The sequence below is a fragment of the Drosophila subpulchrella genome, chromosome 2L (genome assembly GCF_014743375.2).
Source record: "Drosophila subpulchrella strain 33 F10 #4 breed RU33 chromosome 2L, RU_Dsub_v1.1 Primary Assembly, whole genome shotgun sequence".
Classification (NCBI taxonomy): Eukaryota; Metazoa; Arthropoda; class Insecta; order Diptera; family Drosophilidae; genus Drosophila; species Drosophila subpulchrella.
Window position 1 is genome coordinate 24,929,788 of NC_050610.1, and position 18,108 is coordinate 24,947,895.

General features: G+C 44.3%; 1 protein-coding gene across 2 annotated transcripts; it reads left to right on the forward strand.

Annotated features, from left to right (window-relative positions):
• Positions 1 to 1,143: 1,143 nt before the first annotated feature.
• LOC119546507 (ATP-binding cassette sub-family G member 4) lies at positions 1,144 to 12,723 on the forward strand. 2 transcript variants are annotated; one of them, XM_037852828.1, is made up of 7 exons: positions 1,144 to 1,649; positions 3,533 to 3,991; positions 9,194 to 9,508; positions 9,621 to 10,924; positions 10,988 to 11,088; positions 11,201 to 11,489; positions 11,556 to 12,723. In XM_037852828.1, exons 2-7 carry the CDS (start codon positions 3,723 to 3,725, stop codon positions 11,765 to 11,767), a joined length of 2,490 nt encoding a protein of 829 aa, XP_037708756.1. In that variant the 5' UTR covers positions 1,144 to 1,649; positions 3,533 to 3,722; the 3' UTR covers positions 11,768 to 12,723. The 2 variants fall into 2 exon arrangements, with proteins under 2 accessions (XP_037708756.1, XP_037708757.1); XM_037852829.1 differs by lacking the exons at positions 1,144 to 1,649; positions 3,533 to 3,991 and adding an exon at positions 8,818 to 9,116 and having other exon boundaries at positions 11,556 to 11,767.
• The last annotated feature ends 5,385 nt before the right edge of the window (positions 12,724 to 18,108 follow it).

Below are 18,108 nucleotides of genomic sequence, written 5' to 3' on the forward strand. Positions count from 1 at the left end.
TCAAATCCAAGTGCAGCTGAACCCAAATCGCACCGAATTTCCCACTGGGCCGCCGCTCTTTGTGTGTGTTTACAGTCAGCTGTTTTCTGAGCAGCGGAACCCCCACGCACACTTGTGCGCCATGCGCACTACCGCTCACAGACACTCGGGTTAATTTAAGTGTATGCCAGCGTTTGAATTAAACGTCGTACAAAGCGAGAGAGCCAAGTCTTCCCCATTGACGAAACCCAAATAGTATCGCAGAGTGCTGGGAAGGTACTCTGTACCTAGGTGAGGTAGAAGCTGTGGGTATACATAGTACCTAGGTCACTTTTTGCGATAACAGAACTCCACATCATCTCAGTTCGGCTAAGAAAGCACGGCAAAGATGCAATTAAAAGACTTCACATACTGATTTGTAACTATTTCGTACCTTTTCCGCAGTGCTTTATCTCTTAGTAGACTTACTTTTTCTGCTTTTATATAAAATCTATGTGTTTTAAAAATACTATATTCCTGGTGTCCTAAGAAATCTCTTTCGCCAAGTTCCAGGTTAAATTTTTAGACCTAAGGTTGGAATTTCTCGAGAAGTACTTTCTGTAATTGTTATTTAAATGCCTTTATATTTTACAAATATATTTTTAAATATTTCAGTATAGTTTGAGAGATAGAAACGTCGGATAATAAAAATATAACATATTAGATAAATGATATAGGTTCGCATTTACATTTGTTTATGATATATGATATGATATATATGATATGGTAATGATATGCTAATTTGGTATTTCAGAACCCAGGACAATTCCTATTCTTCAAGATACGTATATCCAGAGTATGTGATATTGATATGATATATTTTTTAACATTCCAGTATCCAGCTCACTTCTTTCTCTCCAAGGTAGTTATACCAAGAACCATACCTATTGGTAACACCTATGGTTTACCTTGGTCCACATCTAGGTACAAGAGTCAGACAACCCCCATCTCTGGTGGTAGCCGAGAGCCTGCTCCGTCTCACACAGATACAGGTACCCAAATACCACAGTGCCAGACTACCAAAGTATCTGAAGCGGGAGCGAAAGCGCTCTCAGCTGGCAGCTGGTAGCTTAGCAGCCGCAGTCTCGCTTCTCAGTTTCGGTGGCTGTTTCTGTTTCTGGTTCAGTTCAGTCAGTTCGTCGTCGTTCGCGCTGCCTGAATGTTGTTGTCTCCTGCGATCGAGCGGGAATCTTCGGGATTTAGGAATCGAGTCCAATCGAAACGGATCGGATCGCGCTGAATAAAACACGTTTCGGCACGGAACAAGATACACTTTTGCGTATTCCTGGAGCGCCTCGCATACCATCTGGTGTTTCGGTTTCTGGTTCGGCTCTCCCGTAGAATCGCCATGCCCTTGTGGCGCATTTGAATAGCTGTCGTTGTTTGTTTGTTTGCTGGCTGCCTCAACCATAACAAAAAAAAAAAAAAAAAAGAATTCAAGAGCACGAGTGCGGTGTAAATAGACCTCTACGAAGTAGAAAAAGTATCTAACGTGCTAGGCAGCGGGACTGCGGACCATCTCTTCTGGCAGCGGCCAAAAAGATATAATGCTAATAAACCAAAAACACGTTTTATGCCGTTTGTGTTTTGCTCTTCTCGGAAAAAAGCCTCATCTTAATCGAAATCCAAAGGTGAGCATGAGCACTACTAAAACACTTTATGCGAGTGAAGTTATTGCGTCGTTCTGAGGCCTTTTCCTCTGCAGCCTGCAGTCGCAGTTTCACCACCCCGATGAACTTTCCGACTTCCCAACCGGAGTTACATAGGCATACCTCCCCCTTAGGCAGACCCATATGTATCTTTAATGTTTTTCTGCCTTTTGTATCTGCAAAGAGCGCCTGCGCTCTCTCGGGAAGGTGGAAATTTTGCAATGTTCTCCGGCGCTGGCTGCTGTTTTTCAAATGTTTATGCCCCGCGCGCCATTTGTTAATAGCATATGACACATCTGAAATCTGGCAGGTTAAAGTCGGGCCGTTCGAAAAATAATAGAACATGTCGGGCCAGAAGGAAAAGCAGCTTAGGGGTCGGGGTTTGGAGGGGTTTCCAAAACTGACCTACTTTTAATGGCTTTGGTTAGGGTAGGACCTCATCTCGGGTCATCCACCCACGAAAACTGCGAGAGAAGTGCGAGTTTGTGAGAATCCGAAAATCGAAACTCCCCTTGTCCGGCGGATTGATTACCAGATTAGACAATACGCAGCTGTGCGTGGCCAGTTTCGAGTGCCGGTGGCCTATCCACTTCCGAGATAAGGAGTCGATGGCCGACAACAGCTGGCAGTCATATAACTAAAACCCTGTACGGTTCTATAGTAGTGTGCGACTACGCGCCTTACATCTTCGGCAATTGCGATTAGCGAAAAGGAAGCCCGCGCCCAGTAGCAGGAAGCCTATCGGTCTACCCATCTAATCACTAATCGAACTGCAAACAAATCTTTCATAAAAACTCGTGTGCACTGGGCAAAACCTTACTGACTTTGCCAAAACAAAAAGGGCGATACGATAAACATTGTCCGCAAAATGCATGTATCATGCTCTAAATATAAACTCGATATCTGTAGGACCATTTTAAATATTAAATAGTAAACATCCTCTTAAAATGTTTATGGGCTTAATTTATAGAAGTGTAGAAACTATGTCCCATTAAATAAGCAAGTCAACGCAATTGGTGATTCTAAGAATTTGATATTGCTTTGGCTTCTTAGAAGAAAACTCTTGAAAATTCCTCCATTATTTATTATTGTACATAAACAGCATACCTAAATCGACTACTAAACTAAAAAGGTCCGTCTGTGAAAACGCTGAAAACTATTTCCTTTCACAGTAAAAACAGAAGATTGTATATATCATCCCTCTATGGTATGTTAGTTTTATAGGGAAGACAAAGTTCCTAAAACCCTTCGAACTTTCCTTCCAGTGTACGAGTAAGTCGGAAATCTCATCGCTAAACGGTTAACGTAGAAATCTTATCAGACGGCCACCTGCAAAATCAGTTCCCAGTGCAGGCAAACCCAGCTCGCAACTCCCGATGCAGTGGACTTTGCGAGTGTTACAAGCTCTATAGATGAGTGTATCTCTCTGAGGGGTATGGGTTCGTGTGCCTGGGTACCAGTGCACTGGTCACTGGTTCTTGGCCGGACTGCCACTAACAGCTGTTTATGAAGCCCATTCCCCGAGCCCTCGAGTGTCTGGCATTGAATTCAGCGTTTATCGGGTGTCGTCGTTTCTCAACTGGGTCTGTATTTGTAAATATATGTCTGGCTCTCTGGGCATTGTTCAGTAATTAGAAATTCATGCTGCTTGGTGCCATGGGGCAACCTCCAAGCCGTAGGCCTCGAGAACCACGAGGGGGCTGTGGGTGGTACTTCCTGGGCCTGTGATGTAATATATGCTCTGTTCGAGAGTGCTCGATACACTCGTATGTGTATCTGTGCGAGCTCGTCAAATCAATAGAGGCAACACCTCCATTTAAATTATGCTTGATTTGCATCGCTTTCCCATTTCCCTTTCATTCCAGAGCTGAACTGAGAGGAACCACCTACATTTACATGTACTTCCAATGCAGATGCCAATCCTCAGTGTATTCAATTAAATAGAAGCAAGCGAGGGCCACAAATAAAGATCACAAACCAAATGCTGACGCCATATGCCAATAAAAAAGCCAAGAACTAAACGGATTCACAAAGGAAACCCCACAAACTAGAGCCATGAACGAGCTGCAGGCCTCCAGTGTCCCGCTGGTGGACAAGTGCTCCTCCCACGCCGTCATCCTGCCGGCGGCCAAGAGTCCCAACAAGGTCTCCGATTCGGCGGCCACAACGGCACCCAATGCGGTCCTCTACACGAGCGGGAATATGTCCCTATCTACGCTCTCCACGGGCAGCAATCCGCATCCCAATCCAAATCCCCGACAGGAGCCAGTGCCGCTGCTCAGCCAACTTAAGCTGACCAACGACCTCAAGCAGAACAACCATGGGTAAGTCTTTATGAACTGAGAATGTTATGTTGTTCGTATCTTTATGATGGGAACATATAATCAATACGTTATCCGTGTAAATACCTCTCGTCAAAGTTTCTGTGGAATCGTAAATAGAAGCAAGTAATATCACAAACTTATTTGTAGGACCGGGTTCATATCCCACTGGTGTCCCGCACATTTTTCAATCTTATTTTCGTAAGAATTTGGTCAAATATGTTGATAGATTATATCTTTATTAAATTCCATTTTATAAAATTGACAATATTACTTAGCAGACTTACAAAGATATGAGAATCCCCTATCTCTTCGTTTCTGCGTAGGATACGATAATTGCATTAGTCGGGATTAGGCTGGAATAGTGGGATAGCGGGTTTTAGGTTACCCGGGGAACTGTCAGTCCAGCTGTGGGGATTATAAGCGGGAATGAATTGAATTATGTCCCCTGACCCTGAAGTGCTGTATAGTATTGCATTATTTCCTGCGGCCACTCTGCAATTTCCGCTCGTGGGAGCCAAGGACTCAGGCTTTCCTGTGGGGGCAGTGGGTTTTGCGGCTTAGTGGAAAGGTGGTCGAGTATCAGCTAACTAATCACACTGTCACAAGTCACTTTTCCTCTGAGGCGACACTTCTATTTTTAGCAGCTACCCGCATAAGACCATTAAAAAATCAAAGCAATGCAGGGGAGTGGGAATTCGAGGGGGAGCTATTAATAAGACCGTCGAGTCAAAATTAGCACGCATCTGCAATGCTCGTATCTTCCTTCCGTTTTTGGAACATGCCACCTGCCAGGACGTTTGAGGTGTGTCGCGGAACAGGAAACGGAAAAGGAAAAGGAAGAGGGAGCAAATGCCCTGGAAAATCGATGGCTCGACTCCGTCTCACAAATCGCGTGTCGGCTTGGAAATGGTGCCAGCCACGCCCCCCTAAATTATGCCTCATTGTAGAAATAAGTTTAAAGCCACTTTCCAAGAACTGAAAACTTTGGCTCTTAACTAGCATTAGAGTTGCGAAACTTATGACCCGGTCATTTTACCAACCTTGAACTTTTTTCCAGAGACTTAATTAAAATGCAAATTGAAAATCTATTGGTAAAACGCCCACGAACCAATCAATGCAGGTACACCAAACTAATTAAACTTGTGGGCAGGCGGGGCCTTTTTGTAGAGGACAGCCTTTCGAATGCTGCACAATCCTGGCAATCAGGTTGGTTGGGCCCCAGGTCCAAGGATTCGATGGGAAACGAACAGGAAAGCGGCCATAAAGAGCGCCTTAAATGCCAACCTATTCGACGTGTCCTTTCGACCCGGTACGCCCCCTTTTCTCCCGCCCTGTCGGCACTGCCATAAATAATAAGCCACAAACAAACGCACATATGTGCGGAGGAAGAAAGCCAGAGAGAAAAAACATGTAACAGTGAATGAAACGCCGCCAAAAGGCAGAAAGCCGTAAAAGCCATAAGACCAAGCAAAACAATACAAGGCGGACAAAAGGGGTCCTAGGGCTACTGAAAGTAGCAACGAATGGGGGTTTCCCTTTTTGGGTGATTTATTATGGAAAGTAATATGAAATACTGTGCTTGTCGCAGGCAGACCACCGGCAGAGAATCAAATTCTGTCCCCATGAAATGGGCGCGTGTTTGAATCTAATCTTGATATCTTTAAAGTAAAAACGCAATAATAACAGTGATTCTAAAGTGTCAATAAAAATATTAAGACATAAAGAAAATATACTAAAGATTTCAGAGGGTTCCTAACTGACAAAAAGGCATATGTAAGCTTATCTTGGCAAACTGCTGGACCTTTTCAGTCCTAAAACAGCTTGATCCTTGTCCAAGTTGCAAGAAGGGTTTAAGAATTCATTCATTCACGCTATTTCCAACTCCAACGTCTTGGCCTAGTCGATAGACCCCTTTTACGAGGAAGTAGGACAGGGGAGGACCTCGCGGCGCCGCGTGCCTGGAAAAATCGAACAAGCCGCCAAGCTGTCCAAAGTCGTGCCGCAGTCAGCAGTTGGACTCCGTTCGGCTTTTCAGCTTTTTAGTCCTGCGGCAACATCGCGTCTGTGTGCGGCACTCCGTTAGTTGGGTTTTCGTTTTTGAAATATTTATGTGCTTATTAGAAAAAGGCTCCCACAAATAGGGGGAGAAAGTGGAAAACAGCCCATGGTGCTCCACGTGGCTGCTATTTACGTGTGATTTTTGCTTTTGGCAAGCGGACAAGAAAACTACGTATACGACGTGTAAGCCGGTCGGTTATGTAATGTGAAGTTGCCGCAAACTCAAAACCGATAAAAGTCCGAGTGCAGTGCCAGACTTGAAGGCGTCATTGCTTCCCAAAGTTTTCCCCAGTCGAATGACAACCTGTGCATCCTTGAGGCAAAAGTCAGCCAGCCAACACACTCGAGGCATGTTGACCTTCTCCCCCGTTTCGAGGGCACAGCGGTCCTGGACAGGACCTTCTCCCACGCTCAGGAGCAGTCCACCTCCGCCTTCCCCGCCCCCAAGAAAGCCACCCACAACCGCCCACACATCCGTTTCCATATTTTATTGGCCTTGCCGCGCTTCCTTAATAGCTGGAATATGCCAGGAATTAAAGCCAGATGATGGTTCTCATGCATAAGGTTTGAAGAAATGCGTAGATTTTTAGACTCCTTGAAGGAATAATTGGCTCAATACCATTGCTAAGTAATTTTAATTTACTGAGAATGATTCATACATATTTGTTTAATTAAATCCACATGATGGCTCCCAGACAATTACCATGGTCACATATTTAATTGAGTTCTCCCTGACAGCACTTTAAAGTGGCTTCTTGGTATTTCAAATAAAGGATCACCTTAATTCAAAGAAATTCCCTTGTAATATCTTGGAATTCATCAGCATTAATTGAAACTTTTTCAAAGGCGACTCTCCTGCACTGTTCAAGATACCATCGTTGGCACACTTGCTTATATTAATACTTTTATTAATCGCAATGAATTGCCTCCGCACCGCTTTTGCTGACATTTATGAATCGCTTAATTGTCGTTAAGCGGGGATGATCTAATGCCAGCTGATATTTCCGGTTGTGCCTAATCAGTGCGAACACAATGTAACTGGTCCCGTGGCCCCAAGGTTCAAAAACTCAGCGCCTGAAACTGAAAACTAAAAGTAGAAGTACATATGTAGTTCTGTAGTTAGCTGACAGATATATAATGGGGTACCAGCAGCAGCTGCTTTATGACCGGCTATCAATCAATTAAGTAGGGCCCCAATCGATGCCTCAGAACCTGGCAACAATTACCACGCATTAAGATTGATAAGCATTCGAAGAAACCCGGAAGGGATTGCGTGACCGACTCCATTTGAATCCAATTGAACGGGTGAATTTATAAGAAGACAACGTGGAGTTTTTTGCCCCCCTTCCTCCTCTCAAGAGGGGAACTGTCTGTATTCTGAGTGCATTTCGCAAGACAAAGCGAATTAAACTTCGTCGAGTCTTCGTTCAGTTGGGAATGGTATGGCGTGGTACGGGTACTGGATACTGAGTACAGGGTTATGCACTCTGGGTGCATGCGCACTTGAAATGTACTCGCTCTGGGTGCTCGAGCACCGAGATATTCGCGGGAAATGATTCGCAATACGAGTTCTCACACAGATACAACGAATACCCGATACTGGGGCCACAGAGAGCCGTATTTATCGTAACTGAAAGAGGCCAAAGCAAAGCAAAAGCACAAAGCAAAACAAAGCAAAGTGTGTCTTGCTGCTTGTCTCCCAATTGTATCTGTATTCACTTAGCATGGCCCACAGCCAACAACAGCTGACTTTCCCCTCCGCCTTGCCACCAATCTTATTTTAATATCTTGCCATTACGCTCGCCACGAAATTATAGAAATTATATCGAAACGGAATCCAGAAGGTAATTGGTTACACTGTAATTGGAGAAGTGAACATATGTGGACTCCGAAGTGCGTGCTAACTGAGGGAATGTGAAAAAAAGTACTACATATAGGTAGGAGAAAACAAAGGAGACTCTGTGATTTGGTACCTCTTTATTAATTTATAGGCAGTTTTATCTTTAGGTGCAGTAGGCCTATCTAGTGGATTTAAAACAAAAGCCTTTTAGATGACTTAATACTTATTAGATTTGCAAATCATTCTCTTAAAATTCATTCTATAGTTTTTAAACATTTTATAATGTTTTGTCTTTATAACTCTTAAATGGTCCTCTGCATATCATTCTCTTAAAAAAACGTTGATTTATTTAAAATGACAACCAACTGGCAGCCCTCAATGTACAGCTTTATACTGTCATTCCTGAGTTAACAACACGCCACTGATAAATTGTTCAGCTGGATACACTGACCTTTAATTCCTCACGCTGGACTCCCCAGCTACCTACTAATTACTTGCCGCCTTTGCACATTGAGGGGCTTCCCAATCAATCAATTTCGACCAACTAGCTCAACAAACTTGCACCCAAAAAGATGTAATGTTAATTGGCATTGGCCCGCTGCAGTCGGCGTCGGCGGACTTATCAATCGAAGTCGCCACTAATGAAAACGCACTCGGCTCTTTGGCTTTGGCTCCGGGCCAAGGAATGAGGAATGAGTAGAACCCACATGCGACAGAGGTTTCATGAATGAAACAAAAACCAGAGCGAACTTTGGCCTTTCCATTGTGGAGGTGGGAGGTGGGTGAACGATGATGGGTGGCGGTGGGTTGGCAGCTGTGAGTCAATGGAAATCATTGAAGTGGGCACGAAGGGGGCTTTAAATGAGTGACTCTGCTGATTGATCCATTGATTGACGATTTAGGTCGATTTGGGGGCGGCACCATGAACCGCTAAAGAGTGTGCTTCAGGTTTTTGCAAATGATTATGGAACTGACGCTCACCCGCTGCGTCAGCGCGGAAAGTGGGGGCATCCGGAACTCTAGTTTCGAGATACCTGCATCTCAATCTCAATCACAATCGCAATCCCAGGAGGATGTCAATCGCCGGAGATCCGCCGCCTATGCCGCGGCCTACGCTGAAATGCTGCAGGATGCAGGACGCAGGGAACAGCAGCGCTCCATGTCCTTGGTACAGACCAAGCTGACCAAGAACGGCTGCTGTATAAGTGCCCTGCAGAAAGAGCCCAAGTAGGAATCGAATAAGCCCCTGGAGATACCCTGCAACTTAACCACAACTAATCCAATTCCCTTCTGTGTTCTTTCAGGTCCCAGAACAACCTTTGCAATGGCGGCTTGGGCGGCAACAACCATGCCTTGGCCCCCAAGGTGGCCAACAACAGCGGCGGTAGTCCCAATGGCCAGAAGAAGGGCACCATCGCCTTGTCCCATCTGCCCCAGAGGCCGCCGGTGGACATTGAGTTCTGTGATATATCCTACTCGGTCGCCGACAGCCATCGGCGTGGGTGCAAGACCATACTCAAGAGCGTCTCGGGAAAGTACCGGAATGGTGAGATCACTGCCATCATGGGACCCTCTGGAGCCGGAAAGAGCACGCTGATGAACATCCTGGCGGGCTACAAGTGAGTTACCTATCTATCTTTAAGGGTTTTAGTTGGTGAAATCCCAAGCTTAGTTAGACTAAGGCCTTATCAATTCTTAGCATTCACTGACTAATATATTTGCCTTTCCCAGGACTTCTCAACTAAGTGGATCCGTGCTGATCAACAGCAAGGAGCGGAATCTCCGCCGCTTCCGCAAGCTCTCCTGCTACATCATGCAGGACGATGTGCTGATCGGCAACCTAACCGTTCGCGAGGCCATGATGGTGGCCGCCAACCTCAAGCTGGGCAAGAACATGATCAGCTACGCCAAGGTGGTGGTCGTGGAGGAGATCCTCGAGACGATAGGCCTCAAGGAGTCGGTGAACACGCTGACCTGCAATCTGTCCGGCGGCCAAAGGAAGCGGCTGTCCATTGCCCTGGAACTGGTCAACAATCCACCCGTGATGTTCTTCGACGAGCCCACCTCGGGACTGGACAGCTCCACCTGCTTCCAGCTCATATCGCTGCTGAGATCGTTGGCCAGAGGAGGACGCACCATCGTGTGTACGATCCATCAGCCGTCGGCGCGACTCTTCGAGAAGTTCGATCACCTGTATTTGCTGGCCCAGGGACAGTGTGTTTACGAGGGCAGAGTGAGGGGTCTGGTGCCGTACCTCTCTTCGCTGGGCTACGAGTGCCCCTCGTACCACAATCCCGCTGACTATGTGCTCGAGGTGGCCTCGGGGGAGTACGGCGATGCTGTGCCCAAACTGGTGGAGGCGGTGAAGAGTGGGGCCTGCAAGAAGTACTCGCACAAGGATTACGTACTCACGCTGGCCCAGAAGATGGGCAACAACGACATTATCAAGGGCAGCGGCAGTGGGGCGGAGAACACGGCCGCCACCCTGACCCTGGAGGATGAGAAGCCACCATTGGAGGACAGAGGGCAGCTGGAACCCTCGATCCTGGTTGGGGATCCCGCGGAGGAGCTGAAACCACCGAAGACGCTCGAGACGCAGCAGTCCCAAAACTCCGACTGCAGCGTGGTCAATATGCCAACCACTGCCGTGGACGACAGCTGCAGCTTCAGCTCCTCGAAGGGCACCCACAATGCGGTGGGTTCGGGCTCCGGGGGACCCAGTGCCGTGGTGGGCTGCATGACCTCGCTGCTGGACTCCCACGAGAGTGTGGTGACCCTGCCCAGCAAGACGGGATTCCCCACCTCCGGCTGGACACAGTTCTGGATCCTGCTCAAGCGCTCATTCCGCACCATCCTGCGCGACAAGATGCTCACCCACATGCGACTATTCTCCCATGTCATCGTGGGGGCCATCATCGGAATGATCTACTACGATGTGGGCAACGAGGCCAGCAAGATCATGAGCAACGCAGGGTGCATCTTCTTCGTATCCCTGTTCACCACCTTCACGGCCATGATGCCGACCATCCTGACCTGTGAGTTGATCGATTTCGAGGTTTTTTGGCTTCCAACAATAATCTGGAATCTTTAATTCGCAGTTCCCACCGAAATGTCGGTGTTCGTGAGGGAGCATCTCAACTACTGGTACTCCCTGAAGGCTTTCTACTTTGCCAAGACCTTAGCGGACATGCCGTTCCAGGTGAATAATAGCTAGGAAAATAATTTTTTTTTAACAATTATGATATCTAGTAGATGACCTTTAAGACCTGTACTTACTGTACCATTATATAATCCTATATAATCTCTTGCAGATCGTCTTCTCAAGCGTCTACGTTCTGGTGGTGTACTACCTAACTTCACAGCCAATGGAATTGGAGCGGGTTTCGATGTTTGTGCTAATCTGCGTGCTCAACTCTCTGGTGGCCCAATCGCTGGGGCTGCTGATCGGGGCGGGGATGAACATCGAGACGGGGGTGTTCCTCGGCCCCGTGACGACCATACCCACGATATTGTTCTCCGGCTTCTTTGTGAACTTTGACACCATTCCGGGCTACCTGCAGTGGGTCACGTACGTCAGCTATGTGCGCTATGGTTTCGAAGGTGAGTTGGGATCGGATCTCGCTATCTCTATCATATAATATCATATCATATCTATCAATCTTCCAGGTGCCATGGTGGCCATCTACGGAATGGATCGGCCCAAGATGCACTGCAACCAGATGTACTGTCACTACCGCATGCCCAAGAAGTTCCTCGAGGAGATGTCGATGGATAATGCTCTGTTCTGGGTGGACGCCGTTGCCCTCATCGGAATCTTCTTCGCCCTGCGCATCATCGCCTATTTCGTTCTGCGATGGAAACTGCACATGATCCGCTAAGCGGACACTTCGTGGGATTTGTTCATAGTCTAGGGTTATCATTATTACCATACGTTAGAGATCACCTGTACATAGAAAAGGTTGGGGGCTTGTAGGCAAGTAGGGAGAGTGGGATCCCAGGATTGCAGCTAGATGTAGCTTTACCGCATTCTCCAACTTCTCCCGTCGGGCTTTTTACGTTTATACAGACATACTCACAGACAGAAAGTAAAAGGCAAGCATTGCATCGGTATCTAGAAGACGATTCTAAATATATACCCATGGATATATATACACACCACCCAAACAGTAGCTGTTCTGCATACCAAACATATGGAATTTACTTAGATCTATATATAACTAGGCGTACCCACGTAGAGCCCCACTTCGACACTCACTTAAATTGAGGTATAATTCTTGTGACCAAGCAGAAAAGAGTCTGAACTTAAGTAGGTTGAAACATAACAAATTGTAAACAAGATCAAGATCCTTTGGAGCGGTAGCCGAATCGAAGCGGGATTCAGGACACGACTTTCTCCCAACGTTCTTCACTCCGTCCCTAAGTTGTGCTCTCAAATATTCTCTTTCTGCGAGGGAAGAAGTCACCTTTCTCTACTCTCTACTTTTTTGGCAATCAGTTTTGAACCCAGAAAGGATCCAGCGTGCAACGAACGGAAGTTAGGCGAGTGTGGAAAGCGGAAGCGGAAATAGAAATAGAAACCATTCCCTTGTGATAGAAAGCGGTGCAGTCCGGGTTGGGGAATCCATTTCCCGGACAGGGGAGGTAGAAAATCAAGAGGAGAAGGGAACCTGGCCAACTGGTGATATAAAGCAATTACTATTATTACGGTGGGATGCAATCGGATTTGTGTTAGCTACGCGTATTTGTGATTATTACATTTTAATTTAGTACATGTTTAGTTTAATTTTATACGTCTACATTTATCATGCCAAAATAAATGCAATTTTCATTTAAATCGCACACTTTCCTTCCTTCTAAAGTCCCTACCCAATTACTTTTTAGCATTACCTTTGGATTCGGAGTGATATACAAAAACAAAGATTATCTCTGTTTGAAATGATATCGGTGGCAACACATTAGGGCTCCTTTGAGGAGGACATTGAAGCATTGTAATTTTTGAATAAGCAATCCCCAGGATATATCTGTTGTATATGGCGTACTGCATATTTCGGTAGTTCGTAGCGCATGTTGTACATTAAATTTAAAGAATGGTCATTATTGTACACAAAACCCATATTGATTACTGTCAAAATCTGGTAGAGTATTTTTAATAAAGAGCCCAAAATATCATCAAGTCAATAACCGAAGGTTAAACATTTTTTTAACTTTAATGATATTTATACAAATTAAGAAAAATAAAGTCACATTAAATATAAGATCTGCAGAGATTTATATTGTTATAAAACTTTCGGTGTGTAAAAAAAGGAGAAGAGTTAAGGCTATTGACCGTGTATTCCCCAAGTCCTCGATGTTTCCCACCCACCCAAAATATCACCTTTACAAAGTGCACAGATCCAGGAGACGAATCATCCAAATAATACAGTTTTTTTTTTTGTTTCGATAATATTGCTTACATTTATATGTAAATAGACATGTATATTACATGTAAATGGTTCTTGCCTCGGACACACCGATGAGACATCTATTGAGGAATTTGTTTTTGAGTAGCAAGGACAAGAACCTTTCGACATGCAACAGATGGTACAAAGTTTTGTAGATAAAGCATATTTTAGTCTACACTTTTCTACATTTTGTAAAGTAGACTTTATGGTGACCCCGATCATTTTCTTGTTTAATATTATTATCAGCATCAATTTGTACACTAAGATGTCAATGTTTTGTTAAATTTAAATTAAGAAGGCAACAACTTCTCCAAATATGGAAAAAGGAACTCCTTTAGTTGCCATAGATCCTTAGTACGAACTTTCCACCAAAAAATCAGGATTTTGAACGAAAAAAAAAGAATTTAATTGTTCAAATGTGGAATGCCGTAACTCGTAAAGTTCGTATTAAAATTCCCTATCGAATGGCATCAAAACCTAAAAACTTAATTTTTTGGCAATTTTTTTCAAAAATTTTAATGTTACCCCTTTTGAGAAATTTGAAAAATGTTGAAAATTGTTTCTTTTTTTTTTTAGTTTTTTTATGTGGAACGTTAGCTTAGGTTAAAAAGAACATAAAACTGTGTTCCCTTAAGCTTGGGCACTTGTTTTAACTTAATTACAACAAACAATATAAGAAAAAATTCCAAAAAAAGAAACCAAAACAGTTCAAATTTTGTAGAAATTCCTAGTTTCAATCCCAACTATGGAGTAGTATTTAATCAAGAAAACTGTAATTTTTGCGATTTTTTGCCAAAACTATATTTAACTGCCATTTGACATTTGTTAGGGGGGCGGAAAAGGTCAAATAAGCCCACGTGGGAGGGAGGTGGAGCCAAAAGTCAGATGGAACAGATTGGAATGAGGAAATGGAATGGCAGTTGCAATGTCACCGGTCAATCGGAGTGATTTTTATTGGCTTGTTGCTTTTTCGATTCACTGATAAATTGTTAATGTCCCCAACACAGACGAACACAATCATGCAGGTCTAGCCATAGAAACACACTCACACACAAGGGCTGGTAAAATGCAAACGTTGCAAATTTATTATTTATGTCCCGCTAAGCTTTGTGCGCATAGACGTAGAATGCTGAGGGGAAAAGGGGTGTAAAAGGGTATCAGGACTAACACCCCGCGACAATTTCAGCGATGCAGATGCGCCAGAACAGAAAAAAACATAGAAAACACACAGAAAAATATTTATTACCCAGTGATATAACATAGAAATTTTAATTTTAAAAATTACTAACTGGCTGGATTTATTTTTTTAAAGTCAAGGCAACCTAGAAAAAAGGTGTGTCAGTAAGTCACAAATATTTCAAAATTAATGTATAATAATCGGAATGTTCTGTGAAAATTTTCAAAGTGCATTCCCCGCAGGAAAATAATATTATTTTGGGCCAAAAGTTTCGGCGCGCCGTATAAAATTGCGTTTTATGTGAGTGTGCATAGAAAATTTGTCCAATTTTGGGAGGAAGGGCGGGGGGATCGGACCCAGCAGCAATTTCAATAAATCAAACAAATCATTTGGGTATATATCTGGCTGGCGGAGGGCAGGGAGTCGAAGGTTGAAACATGTTTACTGCCATGTGCCCGGCAATTAATGCCCGCTGCCAAATCGAGGAGCCCAACAATGAGCAAAGTGCAGTTCGCACTTTAATTAATTAGACATTCATTTGCAGCATTCCCCGAGGCCTGCATATCTGGGTCCCCGTGCCTGCGTCGCTGCAGTTCAGTCGTTATCCTTTGCCGATTTGTAATGTGGCAGTTTCAGCGGCACTCGGTTCCCATCGGCACAAAATTGCAAGGGGGCGCAACGGTGGCAGGTGGCAGATGGCAGGAGGCATTATGCTTCGCAGGCGTAATAAATTAGCACAAACATGCCACTAAAATGGCACCACGCCCACCTGCTGCCCCCGAAGGCGCTGCCGAGTGACCCACTCTAAAATGCTGTCAATGCAGTCCGCATGCCAATGCAATACCCACACTGAAATCAACGTTGCCTTCTGTGTGTATAAAGCTCTCCAAAATGTTTTAAAAATCAATGCTGAGGAAAAAGCAGTAGCTTTCCATCTTCCAAAGTTAAGGGATATGTTCTTACCTTAGAGTACATTCGTGCTAGGAAATGATTTTGCAACAAACCAAAATGGTTTTTAGGAAAATATTGTGGTTTTAATATTTTTTGCAAAAATGGTTCGAGTTATCTGAAACAATATAACAATATAATATAATACTATTTAAATATAATTTAATGATCTATAGATCTATAGTTACATTTTAATATAAAACATAAAACACCATAATAAACTAGACCTAAATCTTTTCTATGTATTAGCCTTCGTTTCATTTGATTTCCGAAAGCTTTTAAAGTAGAAAAGAAGAAGACTTATAGGTATAAAATCCATAGAAATATCTTTTTCATCTACGAATATCTAGTACTTTTCTATCGGTGCATCCTCATCACTCGCATCCATTTCGATGCAGCCCGGCAGGCAGAATAGCACGTCTGGGATTTGGCTTGGGATTTGCGCACAATGTGTTTAGTGGCAGCAACACCAGCTCTCTGGGTCCGGTTTGCACCACCACCACCTGGAGGTGGAGCCTCTCCACCGGTGACGAGGACAACTAAATCAAATGAAATGGATGCAATGCATAGCGAAGAAACGGGCCAGTTGCCTTTGTTGCTCGGGGATCATGTATTAATTGCAAATGCAACTTTAAAGTCCCCAGTTATATGACTTTAATAAAAGAACAGACAACATTTCTAGGAATAAATATGTGGATAGTATATATAATAGATAAATACATATGATATAAGAAAACTGAAACGTTTTTCGGGGAAGTTCCGACCGATCAGCGATAGAAAATGGCTGGCCACTTCGTTGTCCGGCTTTCTCCTCCGAGATGCAGCTCGCGTTCAAGTTTTCCCCACCACCGCCTCCGACTTCTCGCTGCATTCGGAATTTATGGGTTTTATTGTGTGATTTATGCATCGCTCGCCGAAAGTCCGAGTGGCGGAATGGCCATGGGAATGGGAATATGGCCATTCGACTCCGGAGCACGCAACTTCAAGAGAGAACGGCGCGGAGGATATTTTTACGCCGGAAATGCGCCCATCGACTGCGTGTTAAGTCTCGCACACACTCGCACGCACTGTCATGGTCATCAGTATGTAGGGGGTTTTCCAGGGGTGAAACTTTTTTATTGCCGTCAGTTTTTATTGCCGGCCAGTGCAAGTGAGAAGGAGACCGCTCGTGTTTTACTTATTTCATTTCTCAGCTCTGGATGTCCGTGTCCATGTCGCGGGGTGTTTGGCCAGGAAGCGGGACGAAGGACTCAGGACCCAGGACCCAAAACCCAGCAGGATCCAACCCAACCCGGTAATTGACAGCGGAAGGAGCACGTGTGAGGTCATTGATATGGCGTTCTCCCCGGCCCGCTAATGTGTCTGCAAAGCCCAATCCCAATCCCAAGCCCCGCCAAGAGCACAATGGCCATGCCGGGGAGACGAGAACGTGCCATAAATCCCAATCAGGAGGTGGCGGTACTAGGCCATCTCCATCTCACTGCCAGTCCAGCAAACAATGCGGCACATTACGCATACGCCCCGTTTGCTAGTCACAGATCATCACAGATCCATCAGTGCGAACGACTGTATTGCTAAGCCAACTGTAGGGATACAATGTATAAAGTAAATGAAATTAAGGATATTAAAATAAATTAATTTATTATTGGAAAATAGAATTATTGACATAGAATGAAATTGTAACAAAAAATGTATACAAATTCAAAATTACATGCTCCAAAATTTGTTTTACATTCTTGAATAAAATTTTTAATTTAATAAAATAAAAGTTTAATTTAATTTAAATAACTATAATAAGTACATCTGATATTTGCTTTTCTTATCATTAATTTTTCTAAAACAAATATTTTAAGCTGAGAAAACAAATATTTGATTAAAATGTAAATTTTGTTTTGAGTTTATAATTTTAATAGATGGCTAATCAGCAAAGTTATTTCTTGCAAATTTGCAAAACCCATTAACTTTTCTCATATGGTAACGATACATTCGTGTGTGCCCTGAAAAGTCCCTGAAATCAACCCAGGTGCATGGAAATGGGTGTGAAACACAATACACTTGACCCCCGCCCACGGCCTAGCGGCTTTTTATTGCCCCCGACGAGTTTAAACCCAGAAATAAAAGAAATTTATTGCACTTTTGCAATTATTGCAAACCAAAGCAATAACCCCGGCCGAGGTTCCAGTTCCAGTGCCACTTTGAGTCCCATGTGCTTGACATTGCCTCGGGGCAAGCGTTTCACGCCTCGCTAACTTGTTGGCCCGCCTCTTTGGGCCTAAAGGCTCGAGTTGCGACTGAAATTCCACTTTTATTGGGCTCGACACTTAACTTTATTAATTTTCCAACCAATGACGATTGCGGGGTGCGTATGGCGTATGCCGAATGCCGGCTGGCGGAGCCGTGCTTTAGTAATCCATTACCGCAGGTGCCGTAAAAATGCTTAGTTTACGATTTGCGATTAACGCGAAACAAGTGCGCCATAAAACCCACGGAGTCGAGTCACTCTCGCAGCCCCGGAATCCGAACCTTCTGTCCTCCGATGCTTAGTCCTCATCGATTCTCCGGCTGGCATCTGGCCATTATTCGATTAATTTCAATAAAACGAATCGAAATTTTAACAGCCAGACACACAGTTGACAGTCTGCAGCTTGGCGGA

What these genes read in the sequence shown, in the direction of transcription:
- LOC119546507 (XM_037852828.1), top strand. Translation starts at nt 3,723, where the DNA reads ATGAACGAGCTGCAGGCCTCCAGTGTCCCGCTGGTGGACAAGTGCTCC. An exon ending in GATGCCGACCATCCTGACCT is followed by an intron (nt 10,925 to 10,987) that starts GTGAGTTGATCG and finishes TTTAATTCGCAG; the next exon opens with TTCCCACCGAAATGTCGGTG. An exon ending in TAGCGGACATGCCGTTCCAG is followed by an intron (nt 11,089 to 11,200) that starts GTGAATAATAGC and finishes AATCTCTTGCAG; the next exon opens with ATCGTCTTCTCAAGCGTCTA.